Genomic DNA, 21727 nt, shown 5'->3' on the forward strand with positions numbered 1-21727 from the left:
GCCCAGGATGAGGACATGATACACAGTGTGACCTACACGCAAGCAGCAGCTGGGGGCCCTGGGTTCGAATCCTACCTCAGCCACTGACCCACCCGTGGGATGGTGGGCAGTGAGTGCGCTGCTCTATGCCTCAGTTTCCCCATCTGGCAACCAGGGATAACGAGCACACCTCCTTCATAGGGTGGCTGTGACGTTAAATGTGTTCATCCCTGAAAAGTGCTTGACCCAGAGTAGGCACTCACTCTTATTTTCTTGAACATTTATTCCTAAGTTATATTAACTAGTATAAAAAATATGTAACAGATTATATAACCAAATAAAATGTTACCTCTGACTAAATACAAATTTATAATGTGACTATAAAAACATTATATATAAATATGTTTGAGTGCATAATGCAGGTATTTGCAGGTATTTTATATATATATATATATATGTATGTATGTATACATAATAAATATCTAATGAGTGTAATATGAATACTACCTGGGAACTATGGAATTTTGGCAGAACTGATCGACATTGTCATGGGGTGAATGGCAGCCCCTCTGACGAACATCCTTGTGCAGTGCTCAGCCTGCCCAGCTGTACACAGCGACCCCATGCTGCCCATCGTCTAAGGGGCAGCCATTCACCCATGACAATGTAGATCACGTCAACAATATAAATGTTGAATGAATGAACACTCTTAAGAATCACTGTTTCAAGAGGAATTTTTGCAAGAGCTGGCAACAGTGAGGTCCCAAATGAGACTTGTTGAGGGAAGGGGTGAACAGAGAAACAGATAAAAAGGGGCCTGTCTGGTAGGACCCAGAGCCTTGCCCACTCGGCCCTCCATTTGTGTTACCTCCTGCCCCACAAAGAAGCCTCACAGTGTCTGAAATCCTTGACCTGTCATCTGATCCTGACCCCCAGCCCAGTCCCCACTGAAGAGGCACCTCCAGCAGCCCAAGCCCCACACTCACCCTGGAGCATGCTTCGGTAGGCCCCCTCAGTCACTGCGTACACGTGGGGCGGCACTTCGTGGCGCTTTTTGCCCCGGTACATCTCCACAATCGCCTCCGTATAGATGGGAAGCTGCTTGTACGGGTTGATGACCACACAGAAAAGGCCGGAGTAGGTCTGCAGTGGACAAGAAGGAGAGGGCCTCACTAGCTGCCTGCCTGTGGCCCAGAGGGCAGCATGGGGCTGCCGTGTACAGCTGGGCAGGTTGTGCACTGCACAAGGACATCTGGCAAAGGGGCTGCCATTCACACCACAACAATGTAGATTTGAACATTTGTTACAAACAGTTTCAGGCTGATGGTTGAAAAGAAGCTTTCCAAATTGCACAAAGGTGCTGTACGGATGAGGATTCACACACAGAGAGAGAAGGTAGGCTCTGTAGCCCTGTCACTGCTTGGACTCGCACATGCGTGAAAGGACCATGTGCAAGTTCATCTGTAGCATCATTTTTAAAACAGCGGAAGACTGGAGACAATCTGGATGCACGGTCATACAATGAATTCCTATGATGCTTTCGGTGTACTGTATACAGGTAGAGAACTATCTCCAAAACATTACCACGGAAAGGAGACAAGGTAAGAACTGTTTGCATTGAAAGGGGTGCAAGAAGAATATTTTTATGAATTTGCCTGAATACACATAGAACATTTCTGGAAGGGTGCTCCCGGTATCTGCAGCAGCTGAAACACGACAAGAGCATGTCTGCAGTTTCTGTTCATAACAGACTCACAGGACCTGCTTCCACGACCGTCTTGGTGGTTCCTTCTTATTGGAGGAAATGCTAAACAGGTTCTCAAGGTGAGTGAAAATAAAGATGTAATTTTTTTTTTTTGCATCCAAGTTCATGGACACCCTGAATTTGTCCACACAGCTGTTGGGCCTGAGTGCAGGACCCTGTTAAGGTTTAAGAACTGTTCCAGCTCGGACAGAGCCTCGGGTAGATAAGACGCACTTAGGATGGATAGAGGCAGTTAGACAGCTAGAGAGCTAGCTGATCACCTAGCTAAACCAACCCAGAGAGCTAACTAGCTAAGTTAGCTGGACTAAGCTAGCTAATCCAGCAGAGAGTTAGCTGCTTAGGGGCTTAGCTAGTTAACTGTGAAACTAGTTAGCTACTTAGCCAGCTAGTTAGCTACTTAGCTAGTTAAATGGCTAGCCGGTTACTTGTTGGTTGGTAGCAGAACTGCTTTAAGCTCCCAGATGGCTAGAGCTTCTCAAGCAGAGCGAGGGTGTGGCCACCACAGGTTGCCCGGTTCCCAGGTGCCAAGCTTTTAAGGATGGGAGGGTGGGTGGCCAGTCTAGAGCAGAACAACCGGTTTGCTGGGTGTCTGCCCTCCCTGCCAGCAGCTCCCAGGAGCTCTCGAGGGCAGGGCGGCCGGACCACATTCCCAGGGAGGGTATCTCATGGCTGCTGGCGCCCAGGCCCCCACTCCTGGCTGAAAGAGGAGCCTCCCCGACCCGTGCCACTCCCCATCTCAGCCCCCTCCTGCCAACCATACCAGATGGAACCTGAGCTGGCTGCCAAGGCCAGGGGGCAAAGGGCAGAGGCTGTTGTGCCTAGAGAGGGTCGGGGACACCTGAGTGGCCGGGGCACGGCTGCGGAAAACCTGGCTGGAAGGGTCTGGGGTGGCTGCCCCAGCCCTCGGGGCTCTGAAGGCAGACCCACCGGGTGCAACTCCCTGCCTCCCCCTCTCCTCAGCCTCGTGACTCTCCCCACAGTCTCGGTTTTCTCCCTGAGAAACCCTCCCCATCTCATTACAGAGGCTGTGGGGATTAAGGACGATAATGAATAAAAACGAGCCAGCCCGAGGCGGGGCCCCATAAAAGGCACTCCAGTCATGGGTCCCAAGACGCTCACGTTCCCATCCCACCTGAAAGCTAAGAGTTCACTCAGACTCGGATGCCACGTCATCCTGGGTTTCGAGCCCTGTGTGACTTAGCACGAGGGGCTTGCCCTCTCTGAGCCTCAGTTGCCAGTCCTGGTAAAATGGAGCTGTAACCCCCCCCACAGTCTAGAAGGATTCTGAGAGTGGCATGTCACCATGCACCTTCCAGTGCCTCACGGAGCAGAGAACATGGCCAGTGCCCGGCAGATGGGTTCCCTTCCTGCCCCGAGCATCCCAGTGAAGGGACCGAGACCTTGAGCCACTCAAGGCCAAGTAGCCTATTAGCGACAGAAACTGGGTTTCTAGAACCCCGGACGCCCCCCACTCCTTGCACTGGGAAGCGCTATCTTTCCCATCACCAGTTGGCCAGTTAGTATTTATTAAGCGGGGCCCGAGGACGAACAAGGTGGAGCTTGAATCGAACCTTCTAGCTGCGTGGCCTGAGCAAGCACCTTAACTTTTCTGGGTCCCATTTTCTCATCACACAGGGACGGGAACAGCGCTTCCACAGAGGGCTGCTGGGAGCCATCCGCAAGTTCCCGTTGCAAGTACAGGGCTCAGCGTGGGCCCTGGAGCCCTGTGCATGCTATCTATCTATCTATCTATCTATCTACCTATTTGCCGCGCGGCATGCGAGGATCTTAGTTCTCCGACCAGGGATCAAACCTGCGCTGCCACTGCAGTCTTAACCACTGGACCTCCAGGGAGCTCCCTGTGTGTGCTTAATATGTTAGCTGTTAGCTACTCCTGGGCTAATGGCTTCTCTTCTCCAAGCCGTGGACAAAGGAGGTGATAACCCCTACCTCACAGCCTTATGTGGAGAGGGGGGTCAACAGATCATATTGGAAAGAAGTTTAGAACAGCTCCTGATGGAGAAAGCAGGCCCTCACTAATTGCTAATGATTATTGTTAAGGCCCTATTTGCTTCCTGTCTGGGCTTCTGGAATCTTCCATCTTGCTTTCATTTGTCAGGTCCCAATTCTCTGGCTCTCGGGCCATGACCTTAGCTCAGGCCTTACCATTTTTTCCCCTGAACTTTCTCAATAATCTTCCTAATGCAGTGGATAGGATGTAGGGTCTGGAGTCAGATGGCCTGGGTTCAAATCCCAGTTAAGCTGGTTTGTAGCTGGTGGGGCTTTGTCCAAATCCTGGCCCCTCTCTGAGGCTCAGTGTCCCCACCTGCAGAATGGGGATGATAGGAGATACCTTACAAAGTTGCCGTGAGGGTTCAGAGTGTTTATTCACAGGAAAAGGGTGGCTCAGTGTTTTGGGTGCCCCACTGATCCCTTGTCTTTGGTGAGGTCCAGGGGAGTGGCCTGGACAGAGGTCTCTTTCCCAGGACTCGCAAAGGCTAGTGAGGAATCATAAGGGCCCAGTACAGCCTGGAGAAGCTGCCAACTCCATCCAGGGCCAGACAGCCCTCAGTTCAAATCCCACCCCTGCCACCAAAAGCTGAGGGCCCCTGAGCCAGCCACTGGCCCTCTCACAACCTCAGTCTCCTCCCCAAACAGGAGTCAGATTTCATAAAAAATATTCTAATCTTGTGCTTGTGACCCCTAATGGGGTGGATACTGGGGCCAGTTTATTTATCTTTATTTTTTGATACATCTCATCATTTATTGAAATATTCTTTTATTACTCTCATTAAAGTTTTGTGGTTTTTAAAAAAATATAAAACCAGCACTTTTCCTTTTAGGGTTTTAGCGAGGTATTTTGTAGTTTTTCTTGTGGGGTCGGTTGAAATGAGTAAGGTAGTGAGACCCCAGCCCTCTAAGCTGGTGTTCGGAGCATGAACACCTGGGGCCAGCTGCCTGGGTTCAAATCCTTCATGTCCATGTGACCTGGGACCCAAGTCACTTAACATTCCTGAAACATCAGGTGATAAGAACAAGCTCCGCCCCAGAAGTGAGCTGATAACCCACATGCAGCACTTAGAACAGTACTTGGCACATCACAAGTGCTGGATAAACATTTGCTAGCCACCCATGATCATTATTTCTCATTATTATTCTCCACATTCCTTGTCACTCTCTCTAATCCTGTTTGCTCTGAATAACGCTTTGGCTGTCCCTTAGAACCACCCTAGAAGCTTATTAAAAAGACCAGTGTCACACCCTCAGAGAGCCTGGTTTAAATGGGGTGAGGCGGGGCTTGAGCGTTGGTATTTTTTAAAAATTCCTAACATGATTCTAACGTGAAGCAGAGTTAAGAACTGCCGCCCGGACTTCCCTGGTGGCGCAGTGGTTGAGAATCTGCCTGCCAATGCAGGGGACACGGGTTCGAGCCCTGGTCTGGGAAGATCCCACATGCCGCGGAGCAACTAAGCCCGTGTGCCACAACTACTGAGCCTGCGCATCTGGAGCCTGTGCCCCGCAACAAGAGAGGCCCCCACAGTGAAAGGCCCGCGCACCGCGATGAAGAGTGGCCCCCGCTTGCCTCAACTAGAGAAAGCCCTCGCACATAAACGAAGACCCAACACAACCATAAATAAATAAATAAATAAATTGGAATTCACTGTTTAAAAAAAAAAAAAAAAAAAGAACTGCCGCCCTACTCCACCTGTTTGCTTTTAACGTGAGACAGTGAATGCTTAACAGAGACTAGACCATAGTCGACATCACTATCATCAATCCCGTCTTAATCCCAAGAGGCATCAGAGCAAAGTGGTGGGGCCTGGAGCCAGACTACCCACGTCTGCCAAGTCCAACTGGGTGACCTTGGTCAAGGAACTTGACCTTTCTGTGCCTCAGTTTCTCTATCTGTAAAATGGAGGCAAAATGCTTTATAATTGTGCAAATGTATCGAAACAATATATTTTAGAGTGCCTAGTACATGCTTAATAAATGTTAGTTTTTATTGTTATTAAATCTCTCTGGGCCTCAGTTTCCTTTTAGGTATAAAACACTCTACAATTTGTAAGATGAAAGGAAACAAATGCACAGAGCCAGGCAGGCAGTTTTCCATACTCAGTGGCTCCCATTAATTATCACTACAGATCCATATCCCTTTCTCAAAACCTTTGGATGTGTTATATTTGAGGATTCAGAATTTTTTTAACTTAAGGAAAATAATAAGGAGCATCTACCCTATAATATTACAGGACGCCCCCAACGGGGTCTGAGGCACTCTTGATATGCAATAGTTTATCATTTGGCAAGTAAGCGTAGGCAGAGTCATACGACATTGGATAAAGATTATAAATAGCCTCAGGTTGGTTCAAGTTGTGGTGCTGACACCCAGACCCGCACCCCGGGCAATGCCCTCCCGGGGAAGGAGGCCACTCACATAGATGAGGCCGGAGTAGTATCGCTCGCGGAGGTTGTGCAGCACGGAGGCCTCGTTGAGGCAGGTCAGCTCAGCCATGTCCTCGGCCTTGCTGAACTTGGGTGGGTTCATGCGCTGGATCTGGTCCCGAGGCAGCCGCAGCCGCCGCCCGCTCTCCGCCAGCTCCACCTCGGCTTCTTCCTCGCCCTCGTCCCGCAGGGCCGCCGCCTCGAAGCCGTGCAACTCCGAAGGCACCCACACCAGGCGCCGTGCTGTCCACTCCACCTGCGGGGACATGGCCGAGCCCCCGGGCACGCTCCCCACGCCTGGCCCACGGGGCGCGAACAGGAATGGCTGGGCCGCCTCGGGCACTGGGCCCGGCCTGGGGGGCACCTTCCGCCCGGGCACCGACACGGTCACTGCTGCCATGGTCTGCAGGGAGAGAGCAGAGGGTGAGGGTCGGGGAGGCGGGGCTCCATCCCCACCCCAGATCCCCCAGGCAGTCGCCACTGCCTTTCTCCACCAGACCTCGATTTACACGTCTGCAAAATGGATCCACAGATCTTTCTTTACTCATTCCACCCATTCACCTCTCTATCCATTCATTCATTAAATAATTCTGTTTGTGTGTATGTGTGTGTGTGTGTGTGTGTGGCCCCACTACGTGGCTTGTTGGATCTTAATTCCCTGACCAAGGATTGAACCCTGGCCACAGTAGTGAAAGCTCCGAGTCGTAACCACTGGACCCCCAGGGAATCCCTGATTTAATAATTCTTTAATAACAACCTAAATGTCCATCAACAGATGAATGGATAACGATGTGGTACATATATACAATGGAATGCTCCTCAGCCATTAAAAAAAGAATGAAATAATGCCACTGGCAGCAACATGGATGGACCTAGAGATTATCATACTAAGTGAAGTAAGTCAGACAAAGACAAATATCATATGATGTCACTTATATGTAGAATCTAAAATATGACACAAACGAACTTATCTACAAAACTGAAACAGACTCACAGACACAGAGAACAGATTTGTGGTGGCCAAGGGGTGGGAGATGAGGGAGGGAAGGACTGGGAGTTTGGGATTAGCAGATGCCAACTATTATATATAGAATGGATAAACCACAAGGTCCTACTGTATAGCACAGGGACCCATATTCAATATCTTGTGATAAACCATAATGGAAAAGAATATGAAAAAGAATATATATATGTATAACTGAATCACTTTGCTGTACAGCAGAAATTAACACCACATTGTAAACCAACTATACTTCAATGAAGTAAATTTTTAAGAATTAATTCTTTAATAAGCCAAGCTGTGAGCCAGGCACTATTCAAGGCATCAGCCATATAGCCAAAAGCAAGCCAGAAAAAGATCCCCACCTTCCTAAGGTGTTTACATTCTAGCCCTGCTCTGGCTGTTTCGGGAGCCATGGCCCTGTGTGGCTACTGGAAAGTTGAAATGGAGAATCCAAACGGAGGTGGGTTCTGAGCATAAGACACACACCCAGTTTCAAAGCCAGTACAACAAAAAGCTCATTCGTGTTTTTTACATTTGACGACATATTGCACTGATAATATTTTGGATATATTGGGTTAAATAAAATATATCATTAACATTTATGTCACTTGTTCCTTTTTACTTTTTCATTTTTAATGTGGCCAGAAATTTTTAAATTACACATTTGCCTTGCATTGTATTTGTATGAGTTCGCACTGCTCTAATCCCAGGAGATGGATTCAAAGATAAATAAGTAAATTATATAGTATGTTAGATGATGATACATGCCAAGGAGAAAAATGAAGCAGGGAACAGGAGATGTTAGGGTTGAGGGGAGCTGAACTTTTAATTGGGGTGGCCAGGGAAAGTCTCTTTGATATGGCATCAGAATAAAGATCTGAGGGAGATGAAGGAAGCAGGCCATGCGAACATCAGGAGGAAAAGCATTCCAGGCTGGGAAAATAGCTCCGTGCAAAGGCCCTGGGGCAGGTGTGTGCCTGTATGTCTGTGGCATTGTGAGAGGCCAGTGTGGCTGGTGCCAGGTGATCCAGGAGGAGAGGGTGGTAGGTAAGGTAAGATTAGGGACCAAAGGGGTCAGATTGTGCTGTGATGAGGACCTTGACCTCATAGATGTGAGCCCTAGGAGGGTGTCAATCTGATTTCTGTAACTTAGGTTCCCTGACCACCTCTGGTGTACCCCAGAACAGACCTGAATCTCATCCCTCGGTTAGTGGCTTCCTTCCCTGTGACCTGACTTCCTTCTCTTTATAATGGGGAGACTGGCCCCATTCATTCACTTCTGCATTCACTCAACATTCCCTGAGGCTGTTCAAGTACCAGGCTCTGCCCAGAGTGAGTCTGGGGACCCAGAGATAAGTCAGACAGGGCCCTGCTTTGAGGAGCTCCTGGTCTGGGGGTGCTCTAGTCTCGGACAGTTCTAGTCTCGGACAGTCAGAACCCAGATGAGCTGTGAGCTGACAGGGGAGGCACTGGAGGAGCCAGCCTGTGCTAGACCCCTCCCCGCCCTTAAAGGGGCTGCAGACCAGTAGTGAACAGACCACGGCAATTCTACAGCAGTCTAAGCACAGGTCAGGAAAGAAGTCGGCCTCTATTCCCTCCCACTGCCTCAAACGGCCACATCACTGCCTGGCCACCGCCACCCCTGTCACAGGAACCCCCCAATGTTCTGTCTCCTCCACCTCGGTGCTTCTGCCTCTGCCCTCCAGGCCCCCCCACCTCCGACATATCCCTGGAGAAGCCCCTCCAAACACCCAGCTCCTCTTGCGGCATCCTTAAATCTGGTCCCATCAGGCTCTTGTCTTCGCCTCACCCGGAAACTCAGCTCCAGGCCACATGTCCCTCTTTCCCCCAGACCCTCTCCTCACCACCAGCAGTCCCAGGCCCCCAGCCCACCCCGTGACGTTTGGTCCTGATGCTCTCATTTGGTCCTGATGCTCACGGGCCTCAAACCCAAGGCCCCTGCACTCAAACAGCAGGCTTCTCCCACCGCTGGATACCACTTCTCCACTTCCCAGGCCCCAAGTTGGCCAGGCTCACCCCAGGCCTACCGTGCGGCCCTGATCCATTCACAGCCAAGTCCCATCCCTGGGACTTTACCCCCACCCTCACCCCACCCACTTCCTCTCCAGCCTGCGGCCTTTGACCAGGAAGGGTTTGGGAGTTTTTTACAATCACCCAGCCCTATGCTTCCCCTCCCTAGAGCCAGGAATCTGGGCCCCCAGTCCCTCCTCCCTTGGACCCAGGAGTCCAGGCCCCCAGCCCCCTCCTCCTCCAGACTCAGGAGTGTGGGCCCCCAGCAGGCTACTCATCCAGGATCCAGGAATCGGAACCCTCAGCCCCCTCCTCCCTTGGACCCATGAGTCCAAGCCCCCTCACCTTACTGCAGGCGGGCTAGAGCTGAGGACGCCTGGGACATCCAGATTCTGAGGGCTGATAACAGCTCTGATGAAGTGGGCCTGCCCCTTTGGCAGCCCCACCCTCCTTAGCCTGCTGGAACACCTATGCCAGGGCTCATTTCTGTCACCAGCGCAGGTGAAAGCACCTGCCCTGGGAGGGGCAGAAACTGCTGGGCTGGAAAGGAAAAGGAGCCAGGGATCCGCCCCTGGGGTAGGGGTTGGGGCCCTTGGCATCTGGCCCTCTGACCTTAGTCTAGTGCTTGGATTCAGGGGTCCTCTCTGCCCCCAGACTCGGAAATCTGGGCCCCCAGACCCAGGAGTCCAGGTCCCCAGCCCCCTCCTCCTTCAAGACCCACAAATTCAGGCTCCCAGATACACAGTCCTGGCCCCAGTGCCTTCCTCCCTCCAGACCTAGGAGCCCAGACTCCCAGAGCCGTCCTTAATCAGACCTGGGATTCCTGGCCCCCCAGCGCCTCTCCTCAGATCCCGGAATCCCAGCGCCCAACCCCCATCACCCCGAGACCCAAGTGCCCGTGTAGCTGTCCCCTCAACCGCGGATTCTCGGGGCTACCTGGGGGGCGCCGGCTTGGTACAGGAAGCGGGAAGATGGGGAGGGGGCACGGGAATCCCCCGTCCTCTTCCGAGCTCTCAGGTGCGGCTACCTCCGCGGTCCAGCGCGGGGCGGGGCCACGTCACGTCACCGGGAGGGAGCCCGGCTCTGATGTCACCCAGCACCTGCCCGGCTTGGGAAGGGGGCGGGTCCTGGAGCTGCAAGGCTCTAGACAGGGGGATGGCGGGAGGCGGGGATAAGCCTGTTGCCAGGTGGGCGGCAGCGGCGGCAGCAGCAGTGCCAGGGGCCCCTCCTTCTTCTGGCGAGCAAAGGTCAAGGACCCGCGGCAGAGAGGGCTGGGGACTCCGGGGGTTCACATCCCGCTCAAGCTTTCTGGGCATCGGCTTTCCTCTCCGCGAATTGAGGCCAATGAAATGAATAAGCCGATGTGGGAGAAAGTGCCCAGCCCAGCGCTTAAACAAGTAATGCCTCACGACATCATTTAATCTCGCTGAACTTCAGTTTCCCCGACCCTGGAAATGGGACCACACAATCCACAGAGAGCACTAGGAGTACCAAAGAAGACGACAAAATGTTTTTCTAGGCTCTGGAGCTTCAGTCCTCTCAGGAGTGAACTGAGGACTAAATAGTGGTAAGCGCACCTACCATGTGCCGGGTGTTTGTTTTCCTGCTTTTAGAACAGCTGTCCAAATTCATAGAATGATCTCAGAATCTCCACTTCTCTGATGGGGAAACTGAGGCATGGAGAGGTGAACGAAGTAAACTGCTCAAAGTCATACAGTCAGTAAAAGGGAGAAATGGGATTCAAGCCCAGACCATTTTCTGTCATTCTAAAGAGGGGATTTGAGAGCAACGTGTAGTAGGTCCTCAAAGATGTCAATTTCCTCCTCCCAACTGGTAATTTTCTCAACCTGCTTCCCCATCTATTAGAGACTACAGCCTTCCTTGGGGGACTACTGTGGGATTAAAAAGGTTAAGGAACTCAGCACACAGTTGGTCTCTGAAGTGTTGTTCTCAACCCTGTCCCCCTGCAGTCACCGCCTCTGTCCAGCCTGTTTTACCCTCCCTGTAAAATGGGTACAATATAACCCATCTCGAGTTAATATAATTAAAGGTAATTATTTAGTTATAAAAATAAAAGCGCCCAAGTACACCGTGGGGGCTCAAAGATGTCTTTCCCCACCCCTCTGTTCCGCCAGTCATGATGATCCCTGTCTCTGGTCCGCAATTTTTACACGTGAAAATAGAGACACTGTCATCTGGGAGCGGGGGATTGAAGGCAATGACTCAGGTATTAAAGCGTCCAAGGTCCCAAAGCAAGCCTCAGTTTCCCCATCTGCGGAGTAGGCCTGGGGCTCCAGCGAGGACCCCGACCCGGCCTCGCACATAGTAGGAGCTCGAGTTGGGGGAGTGTAGGCGCCCCGCCCCACCCCCCTCCCTTCGACCCCCGCTGCCGTCCGGCTGCGCGCCCGAGGTGAGTGTCCGCGTCACCGCCCCTCCCCCGCAGCCCGCGCTGGCCTCCGGAGCCCCGACCGGAGCCCCGAAGCTCCAGTCTCCCCCGGGCCCAGTCCCACTTCGCCGCCTCAGGAGGGCATCGGGCCCCGGGCACTCACCGGCTTCCAGGGCCGTCCAGAGGCTTCGGCCTGGGGAGAAAGAGAGGAGGGCCAGCCATGAAAGCCCCGCCCACACAAGCGCAGCAGGGGCCAATCGGCGCCCGCTGCGACAAGCTATGGACCCGCCCACGAGGGACGCGCCCGCCAATCAAGAGGAGCGGCTGGCGGGCGGGGCCAATCAGAAGTTGCCGGAGTGTGCCAGCCGTGGGAAAAGAACGGCGCCGGAGCGTGGAGCTAGGCGGCGCGGTCATAGGCGGGACCCGAAGTCTGACAGGCAGGGGGTGATACCAATGGCGAGACTCGGGGGGCGGCCAGGGGCGGGAAGCCCAAGGGACCCGGGTGAATGGGCCGCTTTGTGCGCGAGGCATGAATGAGGGCCTTTGTAAGGGTCGGCGTGGGGGGGCGGCCGGAGGCCGGAATGCCTGGGTCCCCCGGGAGCCGGCGGGCATGAGGGAAGGGAGAGAGAATTCACTTTTGTCGAACGCCGGCCGCGTACCACCAGGCACTCTCCCAGGCTCTCACCCACCCAGAGGTGTGGGCATTACTGTCAGTAATAATAATGATCATTTATTGAGTGCCCGATGTATGCCAGGAGCTGTGCTAAGCGCTTTACCTGCATGATCTCATTTAATCCTTACAACTACCGCTCCCCTTGGAATTGGTGCTGTTAAGATCTTCATCTTCCAGGTGAGATAAACCGAAGCTTAGAAAGAAGGTGTTTAATTGCGGAAAGTCATGGATCTGGCAAGTGGCAGAGCAAGGACTCAGATCCCGCCAAATCTGACGCTAGAACTTGCGCTCTTAACCACCAGACTACACCCAGACGTTAGTTAATGCTTCCCAAATTACAGATGGAAAAACTGAAGCTCAGGAGAGGTAGGCACCTTCCCAAGGTCACAGAGTGAAGGCTCCACTGAACCCCGAGGTGGTGCCCACGTCCGAAGCTAGCATGTTGCTGGAGAGCCCTGCACCACTGAGATGTGTCCCCATTTTACAGGTGTACATTCAGGCTCCAGGAGGAGTGAGCAGCGGGGCTGGCAGTGGGGGTGGCTGCTTGGGACTCAAGTCCCAGCCAGCCTGCCAACCTGGCTCTGCTGCTCAACAGCTGTGTGGGCTTGAGCCCGCTTTGCTGGCCTTTTGTGAGGGTCCATTTATTTCTGCATCTGTAAAATGGGGATGATGGTCTCTCTGACTCTACCTTCACCTCCCTCTCCCCCTCCCCCCACAGCCTATTGCCCATGGGATCCTGTCAAACTTTATTCAGACTGTGCCCCTCCTCTGCTCCAAACCTTTCATGGCTCCTTCTCAGAGTAAAAGCGCAAGTCCTCCCTATGGCCCACAAAGCCCTGCATGATGTGGTCCCCAGGGGCCCCGTGTGATACTGTTTCCCCTTCATTCAGCTCCAGTGATACAGGCCTTCTGGCTATTCCTCAATTCCACCAACACTCCCCAGGCATGGTGCTGCCTCAGAGCCTTTGCACTGGCTGTTCCTTTCACCAGGAATCTTTCTTCCCCCAGGTTTTGCATGGCTGCCTCCCTCTCACATCATCAGGTCAGATCCAATGTCACCTCCTTCAGGAGGTGTTTCCTAACCATTCTGTAGAAAACTTTTCCCCTCATCACTGTCTCTCCCTTTGACTTTGCTTTTTTTTTTTTTTTCCTCATAGCACTAGCAGAGGTTTGTTTGTTTGGTGTTTTTTTTTCTACTTGTTTACCTGTTTATCTTCTGTCTCCCCACTAGAACGTAAGCCCCACAAGGGTGAGGATCTTTGTTTTGCTCCATGCTGGCTCCTCTGGGCCTGGCACACAGTAGGCGCTCAATAAGTGTTTGTTGAATCAATAGTAACAAGTCCTTGTATTGTGTGAATTAAATGAGTTAATACATGCAAAGAACTTAGAGCAGTCCTGGCCTCGGGGAAAGACTAAATAAACAAATTATGATTATGATTACTGTTGTTATTTATTGCTCTACAAATGGCCTTCTGATAGCATGCAGGAGAGAAACAAGAGAGAGAAAGTCCAGAACAAGGGAAAGATGCCAGAGAAAGGGAAAAATAGACAGGTAAGAGATGGGAAATGAAGAGACAGAAGGAGAGAGCTGGAGTTGGGCTGAGAGCAGACACAAGTGAGAGCATCCAACTCCCAACGCATTTGCTCAGCAATGGCAATGGTGAGTCCTTGTAGGCAAGAAGCTTTGAGATTGCCATGGCCACTGCCCATTTCTTTGCAGACAGGGAAACTGAGTTCCAAGGAGGGGAGGACCTTTCCTAGGACATCCTCAGTGATAACACAGCTCACGGGTATGAAGCCTGACTGTGTGCTGGGAACATGACCGTCATCGTGTCAGTGCCTCCTCATGCCAGTCCTATGAGTTGGCACTGTCATTAGCTCACTTCACAGTCCCACAATGTGCCCAGGGTCTTCCACCTACTCCTGATGGCAGATCTGGGCTCAGACTGCAGTAGATCAGGCTCCTGAGTCTGTGCTGTTAACCAAGACAGAGAGGAGAGCACCTGTTACTCTGGCCAGAGTGTCTACCATGGAAGCTTCCTGCCGTGAGGCTAACAGGAGCTGCTGTTTATTGAGTGCCACCTGTGTGCTTGACATTGTGCCCTTTGTATGTATTTAACTCATTGGATTCTCTCAACAATCCTATGACATTGATACTTTTATTATCTGCATTTGACTGATAGAAAACTGAGGCTCAGATAGATGAAAATCTCACGTGCCCCAGGGAAGAGTATGGCCTGGGACACAACAGAAGTTCAAACAGGAAGGAAGCCTCTGTCATGCACATTCTAACCATTTTCTGTCTTGTAACTGGTGATGTCATCAACACCCTCTGGGATTAAATCTACCTGGCAACTAGTGATGTCATCATTCCAACCGAGGGTCTAAACTGGAGATGTTATTCATTCTGCTCAATCTATAGGGTAACTGATGACATCACCAAAGGATAATATTGAGCTTCCTTTTGCTGAGGGTGTTCTATGAGCTGGATGACTAAGCACATTAATAGTTGCTGATATTTACTGAGTGCCTACTGTGTGCCAGGCACAGTTCTAAGCTCTTTATATGTACTAAATCCCATAATCCTCCCAATAACTCTAGGTAGTAGGTACTAGTGTCATACTCATTTTATAGGTGAGGACACTGAGGGAAAACTGCCCAAGACTGCACAGCTAGAAAGCATGAGAGCCTGGATTTGAACCCAAGCAGTCTGGCCCCAGAGCTTGGGTTGTGGATCCCTATGTGAAACCACCAGAATGTAGCTGAGACCCAGGAAACCAGGTCAGAAGGAGACACTCTGCTGCCTCAGAGCCCTCCATCTGGCCTCCATCCAAGTCTGCCAGAGAGGGTCCTCAGGATAAAACTTCAAACTCATTCCCTTGGCGGTCAAGGCATCCCCACCATTCATCCATCTCTTCACCCCAGGCACTGGGTTTGTCTCCACTAAATTGTGAGTCCTTGGCTATGAGGGACCAGGTCTGATTCCTCTCTGGGTCCCGAGGGTGCAGGATAAACTGCAGTAGAGAGGGAACTCGGAAAATGGGGATGGATAGAATACTGGGATAAATGTGTATAAGAAGAAAAGGAAATAGGAGTGTGGGAGCTTTCTCAGTTCCCAGCGGGATTCCTGCCAGCTGGAACAGCCCCATTATTCGTAACTCATAACTACCTTGTTATGCAGAATGTTAGTAATGGGCAGCACAAGTGTGGGAAAAAACCCAGCAGGGAGCTAAGTTCAGGTACAGAAACGAAACGTTGGAGCTGAGACGGGAGGAGACAGGAGAGTCAGGGAGGGGGCTTCTCTATGGAAGAGGGTTAGGGGGATTTTTTAAGTGAGAAAAAAATGGGGGAGCAGTTTCCATGCCTGGCAGGGGTTAAGGAGCCCCAAGTCTTAATAGAGAAAAAGAAAGGGACGAAGAGTGTGCCAAGTTTCTCTGTGGGTCCTGACTGTATTCCTGCCTGGGCAATTCCTCTGTGGCAAAGATGTGATTGGTTCCAGTATTTTATTTTTGGTCCCTGGGCTGTTGTTTTCCTGCATGTGACTGGAACTGGCTTTGAGACAAGAGTAATCTGGCAGCCTTGTGTGGGTCACAGATGAGTGACAGGCTCAGTTATGCGACAACAAATATTTACTGAGTGCCTACTATGTGCCAGGGCTTGTTCCTGACCAGGGGTCTGCACACTTTTTCTGTAAAAGCCAAACTAAATATTTTCAGCTTTGAGAGCCAGATGGTCTCTGCTATAACTACTCTACTCGGCAGCAGAGAAGGAAAGCAGCCATAGATAATATGTAAATGAATGGGTGTGGGTTTGTTTCAATAAAACTTTATTTACACAAACAGGAAGTGGGAGGATTTAGCCTGTGGGCTGTAGTTTGCAGACCCCTGTTCCGGAAGCCGAGGAGATGGAGTGAACAAAGATGTAGTCTCATCCCTCAGAGAACTCAGATATTAATCTACTCCTATATGGCAGGCAGAAGAAAGCTGTTCACATCTGAGTTAGATCTTGTCCCTCCTCTGCTCAGGGTCTACCCCTGGGTCCAGTCTCAAAGTTAAAGCAAAGTCCTCACCAGGTCCCACAGGCCCTATACCAACAGGCCCTCTTTGTCCCCTCTCTACCCACAGCTCCCACCCTCTCCCCCTTGATTACTTTGCTCCAGCCATGCTGGCCTCCTCAATGCTTCTCAAATACACAGGGCTCAGCCCTGCCTCAGGACCTTTGCATATGCCATTCTCTCTCTACTGGAATGCACTTCCCTTAGAAAACCACTTGGCTCCCTCATCTCCTTCCAGTCTTTACTCAAATACCACCTCCTCCATGAGGACTTCTATGAGCAACCTCTCCTTTGGACCCCTGATACCCCTCACCTGTTCTGCATTTTCTTTGACCACAGCACTCAGCATTCTCCAACCTGCCAGTAATTTACTTATTACACTTATTGTTTATTGTCTGAAGCCCCTGACTAGAATGTCAGCTCTGTGTGGGTGGGGATTTTTGTCTGTCTTGTCCCCTGCTGTGTTCCCAGTGCCTACAACAGAGCCTGGCACTCAGGAGATCCTCAACAAATACTTTCTGGGTGGTGGACACAGACACCAAACAAGTGAACACATAATTACAGAGCACAGTGACAAGTCAGGGTAAGTGCTACAAAGAAATAGCAATGGAAAGTAAGAGAGGGAAGGGGTTGGGGATGTTCTTTCAGAAAGGGGGTCAGGGAAGGCTCCCTGAGGAGGTGACGTTTGGATTGGAAAGATCATATGACCGTGGACACTGATGAATAAACACATGAATGGATGGTTGTGTAACTGGTGGAATAAATGAATGAATGAGGGCATAGATGTTTGTTTGAATGGATGGATTAATAAATGAATGCATGGAGGTATACACAATGAATAAATAAGTGGGCAGATGGATGGAAGAATCAATGCATAAATGGTGGAACAGCTGGACAAATGGACGGAAGGACTGACGTCCATGGATGGACGTCATGGATGGATAGATGGATGGATGGATGCCTCCGTACCTTTGCACATGCTGTGCCTTCCACTCATTACTCCTTCTCTCCATCTCTTCACCCCAGGAAACTCCAGGTCAACTTCTCAAGGCCCCCTCTGTGCTGAGTGTGTAGAGGGCTTCCTGGTCTCACTGCATCCTATGCCCCACAAGAGTTTGCTCACTCTCCTGTTGATGCTCTGATCACACTGGATGGGAATAATGTCTGCAGGTACCTTTATAGACCAGCATCCTCCAACTCATTTCCCTAGCCAGATGTACCCCTGGTAATATTTTGGTGTGTGTTCACAAAAAGTTTACTATGTAATTTTATGAGTTTCCTGACCCACAGAAACTATGAAATGATAAATATGTGTTATTTTAAGTCACTAAATTTTTTGTTATACAGCAATATAAAACTGTCTTGGGTATTAGGCTCAGAGAGGTGAAGCAACTTGCCCCAGATCAAGGGGCAGTTCCTGCTCTGTCACCCAGCGCCTGGGGTCCTTCCAGTATAGCCTCTTCCCCAGGTGAGGGCACTCACCTGTCTATCTCCCCCGCTGGGCTGGGAACTCTTCAAGGACAGGGACCAGGGTCGGTTCCCCTCGGGTTCCTCAGAGCCCGACACAGCGGCCGGTGTCCCTCGGGCCTCCAGAACTATCTGCCCACCTGAACGAAATGCAGGTTGAGAGGGCAGATAAGGCAGGTGTATCATTAACGAATATATAGCAGGCTGTATATGATAATAGCCTGGTGACAGGGTGGAAGCCATATGTGCCAAGAGTCCCCATCTGGTTTCAACTTGCCTCCTGCCTCCTCGCCTCCCCCTCCTCTGCATTCCAGCCTCCTGGGGGCACACCGGTCCCAGGACCCACCTCTGAGCCCCAGCCTGAGCCCATGCAAGGACCTCTCCTTGGAATGTCCTTCTTTTCCCTTCTTCCATTCCCACTGTGACAGGTGATTCAGGCAATGCCCACACCTCACCCACGTGAGCTCACCTTTCCACACCAGACAAGCCTTCCTTTGTCGTGGATCCCTTCAGCATCTGATAAAACCTACGGACTCTTTCTCAGAATAGTTAAGTTGGGTTTATGGAGGTATAATTTATAGGCAAATGTACAATCATATCATAGATATATGTATAATTTTCCTAGGAAAATTCATTCTTTCTAATGTATAGTCTGTGAAGTTTTGACAAATGCTGACAGTGGTGTAACCACCGCCACGATCAAAATACAGGGCAGATCCATCACCCCTGAAATTCCCTTGCCCCTTTTGTAGTTTCTGTTGCCTAGTTCTACAGGCAGCGCTACATTTGATCATATGTCCTAAAAATTTCTCTGTGTCAGTCCATTCATGTCTTTCTCATTCAAAAAAAAAGGCAGCACAGAATTCCATAACACAAATGCATCACGGCTTATTTTACACAATCCCCAGTTGATGGGGTTGATGGACATTTACATTGATAGACCTCCTTAGATTGTTTCCAGCGTTTTGCTATTATAAATAAGGAAATGGGAGAATGGTGAATGTTCTCATATATGTCTCCTTATGAATACAGAGCAATTGTTTCTCCCTAGTGGATACTAGTACTAGTACTGGTAGATCATAGGGCACGTGCATTGTTCCCTAATTTTTTACTACGAAACATTTCAAGCATATAGAAACATTGAAAACAAGTATGCAATGAACACACAGTTAGATCCCACAGTTGTACCATTTTACTGTATGTGCTTTATTACAAATGTATCCCTTTTTCCTTCGCTCTATCTCAGTGGTTCTGAACCAGGAACAAATTTGCCCCTGAGGGGACATTTGGCATTGTCTGGAAGCCTTTTTTTATTGTCACAACCTGTGTGTGGTGGGGAGAATCTTATTAGCATCCTGCAGCCCACAGGACGGTCCCCCACAACAAAGCATTCTCTGGCCCCAAATGTTAATGACGCTGAAGTTGAGAAACATGGCAGTCTGCCCATTCGCTAAAATAATTTGCAGACATCAGTCCAGTTCATCCTACACACTTCATCACACACATTATCAGCTAGAGTTTGTTATTTCTTCAATGGTTCTTTCTTTGAGGTAAAATGTATATACAGCAAAAGGCACAAGTCCTAAGGATACCGTTCGATACGTTTTGACAAATATATACCCAACTATGAAAATATAGAGAACGTTTTCATGCCCCAGAAAGTTACCTCATGCTCCTTCCCTGTCAATCCCTGACTCCACCCCGCCCCTCACCTGACCCCAGGCAACTACTGTTCTGATTTTTATCACCATCGATTAAGTTTTATCTGTTCTAGACCTTTTCATAAACAGAAACCTACAGTTGGTAATGTTTTGTGTCTGGTTTCCTTCACTCTGCAAAGTGCTTTTGATATTCATCCATGTTGTTGTATGAATCCGTAGTCTCTTCCTTTTTATCACTGTGTGGTGTCCCATTGCATGGACGTACCCATTTGTTGATCCCTTCTCCTGCTGTTGGACACATATTTCCAGTTTGGGGTTATTATGAATAAAGCTACTATCAATACAGCTGCATAGCACTGGGAGATCAGCTCGGTGCTTTGTGACCACCTAGAGGGGTGGGATAGGGAGGGTGAGAGGGAGGGAGATGCAAGAAGGAAGAGATATGGGGATATACGTATATGTATAGCTGATTCACTTTGTTATAAAGCAGAAACTAACACACCATTGTAAAGCAATTATACTCCAATAAAGATGTTAAAAAAAAAGATACCCATGAAAAAAAAAATAAAATTATTATAGAATTTACCCCCCCCCCCCAAAAAATATTCTTTTACCAGTCTTTTCTGTGGGTACATGTTTTTATTTCTCTAGAGTGGAATTTCTTAGTCACAGAGTGGATGTGGGTTTAATGTCTAAGAAAATGCCACATCTTTTCTGGAGGTGGCTGTATTAGCTTCCTATTGCTGCTATAACAAATTGCCACAATCTTAGTAGCTTAAAACAGCACAAACTATATAGTTCTGGAGGTCAGATGTCTGAAATGGGTCTTACAGGTCTAAAATCAAGGTGTCAGCGGAAATGTGTCTCTTCTGGAGGCTCTAATCCATCCCTTAGACTGAGTTTTAGGATCATGCTGCCCAGTATGGTGGCCCACTAGTCACATGAGTCTGTTTAAGTTTAAATGAATTAAAATTAAATAAGATTGAAAATTCAGTTCCTTAGTGTCGCTAGCCGTATTGCAAATGCTCAATAGCCACACAAGGCTTGTGGCTACCACGTCAGCAGCACAGATCTGGAACTTTAATTTCCAACCCTTCTCAAGGCTGCCTTTATTCCCTGGCTCCTGGCCTCATCACTCCAACCTCTGCTTCCATCTTCCTCTCTGACCCTGACCCTCCTGCCTCCCTCTTACTAAGTCCCTTGTGATGACTTTCAGGACCCACCTGGATAATCCAGGATAATCTCCCCAACTCAAGAGCCCGAATTTAACCATATCTGCCAAGTTCCTCTTGCCACGTAAGGTAATGTTCACAGGTTCTGGGGATTAGGATGTGGACATCTGTGGGGGATATTACTCTGCCTGCCGTTTACATTTCCGCCATCAGTGAATGGGCATTCTGGTTGCTCCACCTCCTCATCAACATTTAACACTGTCAGTTATTTTAATATCAACCATCATGGCAGATGGGTTGTGTCTCATTACAGTTTCAATTTGTACTCTCCTGATGATGAATGATGTTGACCATTTTTCCATGAGCTTATTGGCCATTTGTATTTTCTCCTTCATGAAGTGTCTGTTCAGATCTTTTGCCCATATTTGAATTGGGTTTTTTTGTCTTTTTCTTTCTGAGTTCCAGGAGGGATGTGTGCCTTTTTTATTTGACTGATTCAATTCACCCTCCTGTCATCCACTTAGAAAGTTCCCAATTTGTCCCTCTTTTTTATTCTTCTATCTCTCTTATCTCCCCTCCACTGCCACCTCAGAAGTCCTTGAGGCTTTCTGTGTCTTTGAGGAAAGCAGGGTACATTTTTACACTTCCTGGGGAATAGGTTTAGTTTTAGGACCACTTTGCCCAACATGGTCGCCACTAGTCACATAAGTCTGTTTAAGTTTAAACGACTTAAAATTAAGTAAGATTGAAAATTCAGTTCCTCAGTCCTGCTAGCCATATTTCAAATGCTCAATAAACACATGAGGCTGGTTGCTACCATGTTGGCAGCACAGACATGCAACATTTCCCTTTCGTGGAAAGTTCTAGAAGTATCTACAGGGAAATAACCTGTCTCTTGCAGAAGTGACTGCCTTTCTTAAGATTACACAAATGTGTTATTATGCCAGACAACTGCCTTCCCAGTGGGGGTGAAGAGAAGAAGAAATAAAAAAGTGGCAAGAATGAGAAAAAAATCCAACCATAATAATCATTGTCTGGCACTTTATAAGCACTCATTACATTAAAAAAAATACACACTTAATTACCATCTAATGAG

General features: G+C 49.5%; 1 protein-coding gene across 3 annotated transcripts in view; it reads right to left on the reverse strand.

Moving 5' to 3' along the window:
- The window catches only part of MYH14 (myosin heavy chain 14), a 90859-nt gene extending 79032 nt beyond the window's left edge, over nt 1-11827 (reverse strand). The window contains exons 1-3 of one of the 3 annotated variants that reach the window (XM_059905890.1): nt 11768-11827; nt 6177-6587; nt 966-1122 (exon numbers count right to left, since the gene is read on the reverse strand). In XM_059905890.1, the coding sequence (XP_059761873.1) occupies nt 966-1122; nt 6177-6584 (565 nt within the window). In that variant the 5' untranslated portion in view covers nt 6585-6587; nt 11768-11827. Of the gene's footprint in view, nt 1-965; nt 1123-6176; nt 6588-10154; nt 10278-11767 lie in introns of those variants that run through there. The other 2 variants (XM_059905889.1, XM_059905891.1) reach the window with 2 other exon arrangements.
- Nucleotides 11828-21727: the final 9900 nt, after the last annotated feature.

Source organism: Balaenoptera ricei, chromosome 19 (assembly GCF_028023285.1).
Source record: "Balaenoptera ricei isolate mBalRic1 chromosome 19, mBalRic1.hap2, whole genome shotgun sequence".
NCBI classification, from domain to species: Eukaryota; Metazoa; Chordata; class Mammalia; order Artiodactyla; family Balaenopteridae; genus Balaenoptera; species Balaenoptera ricei.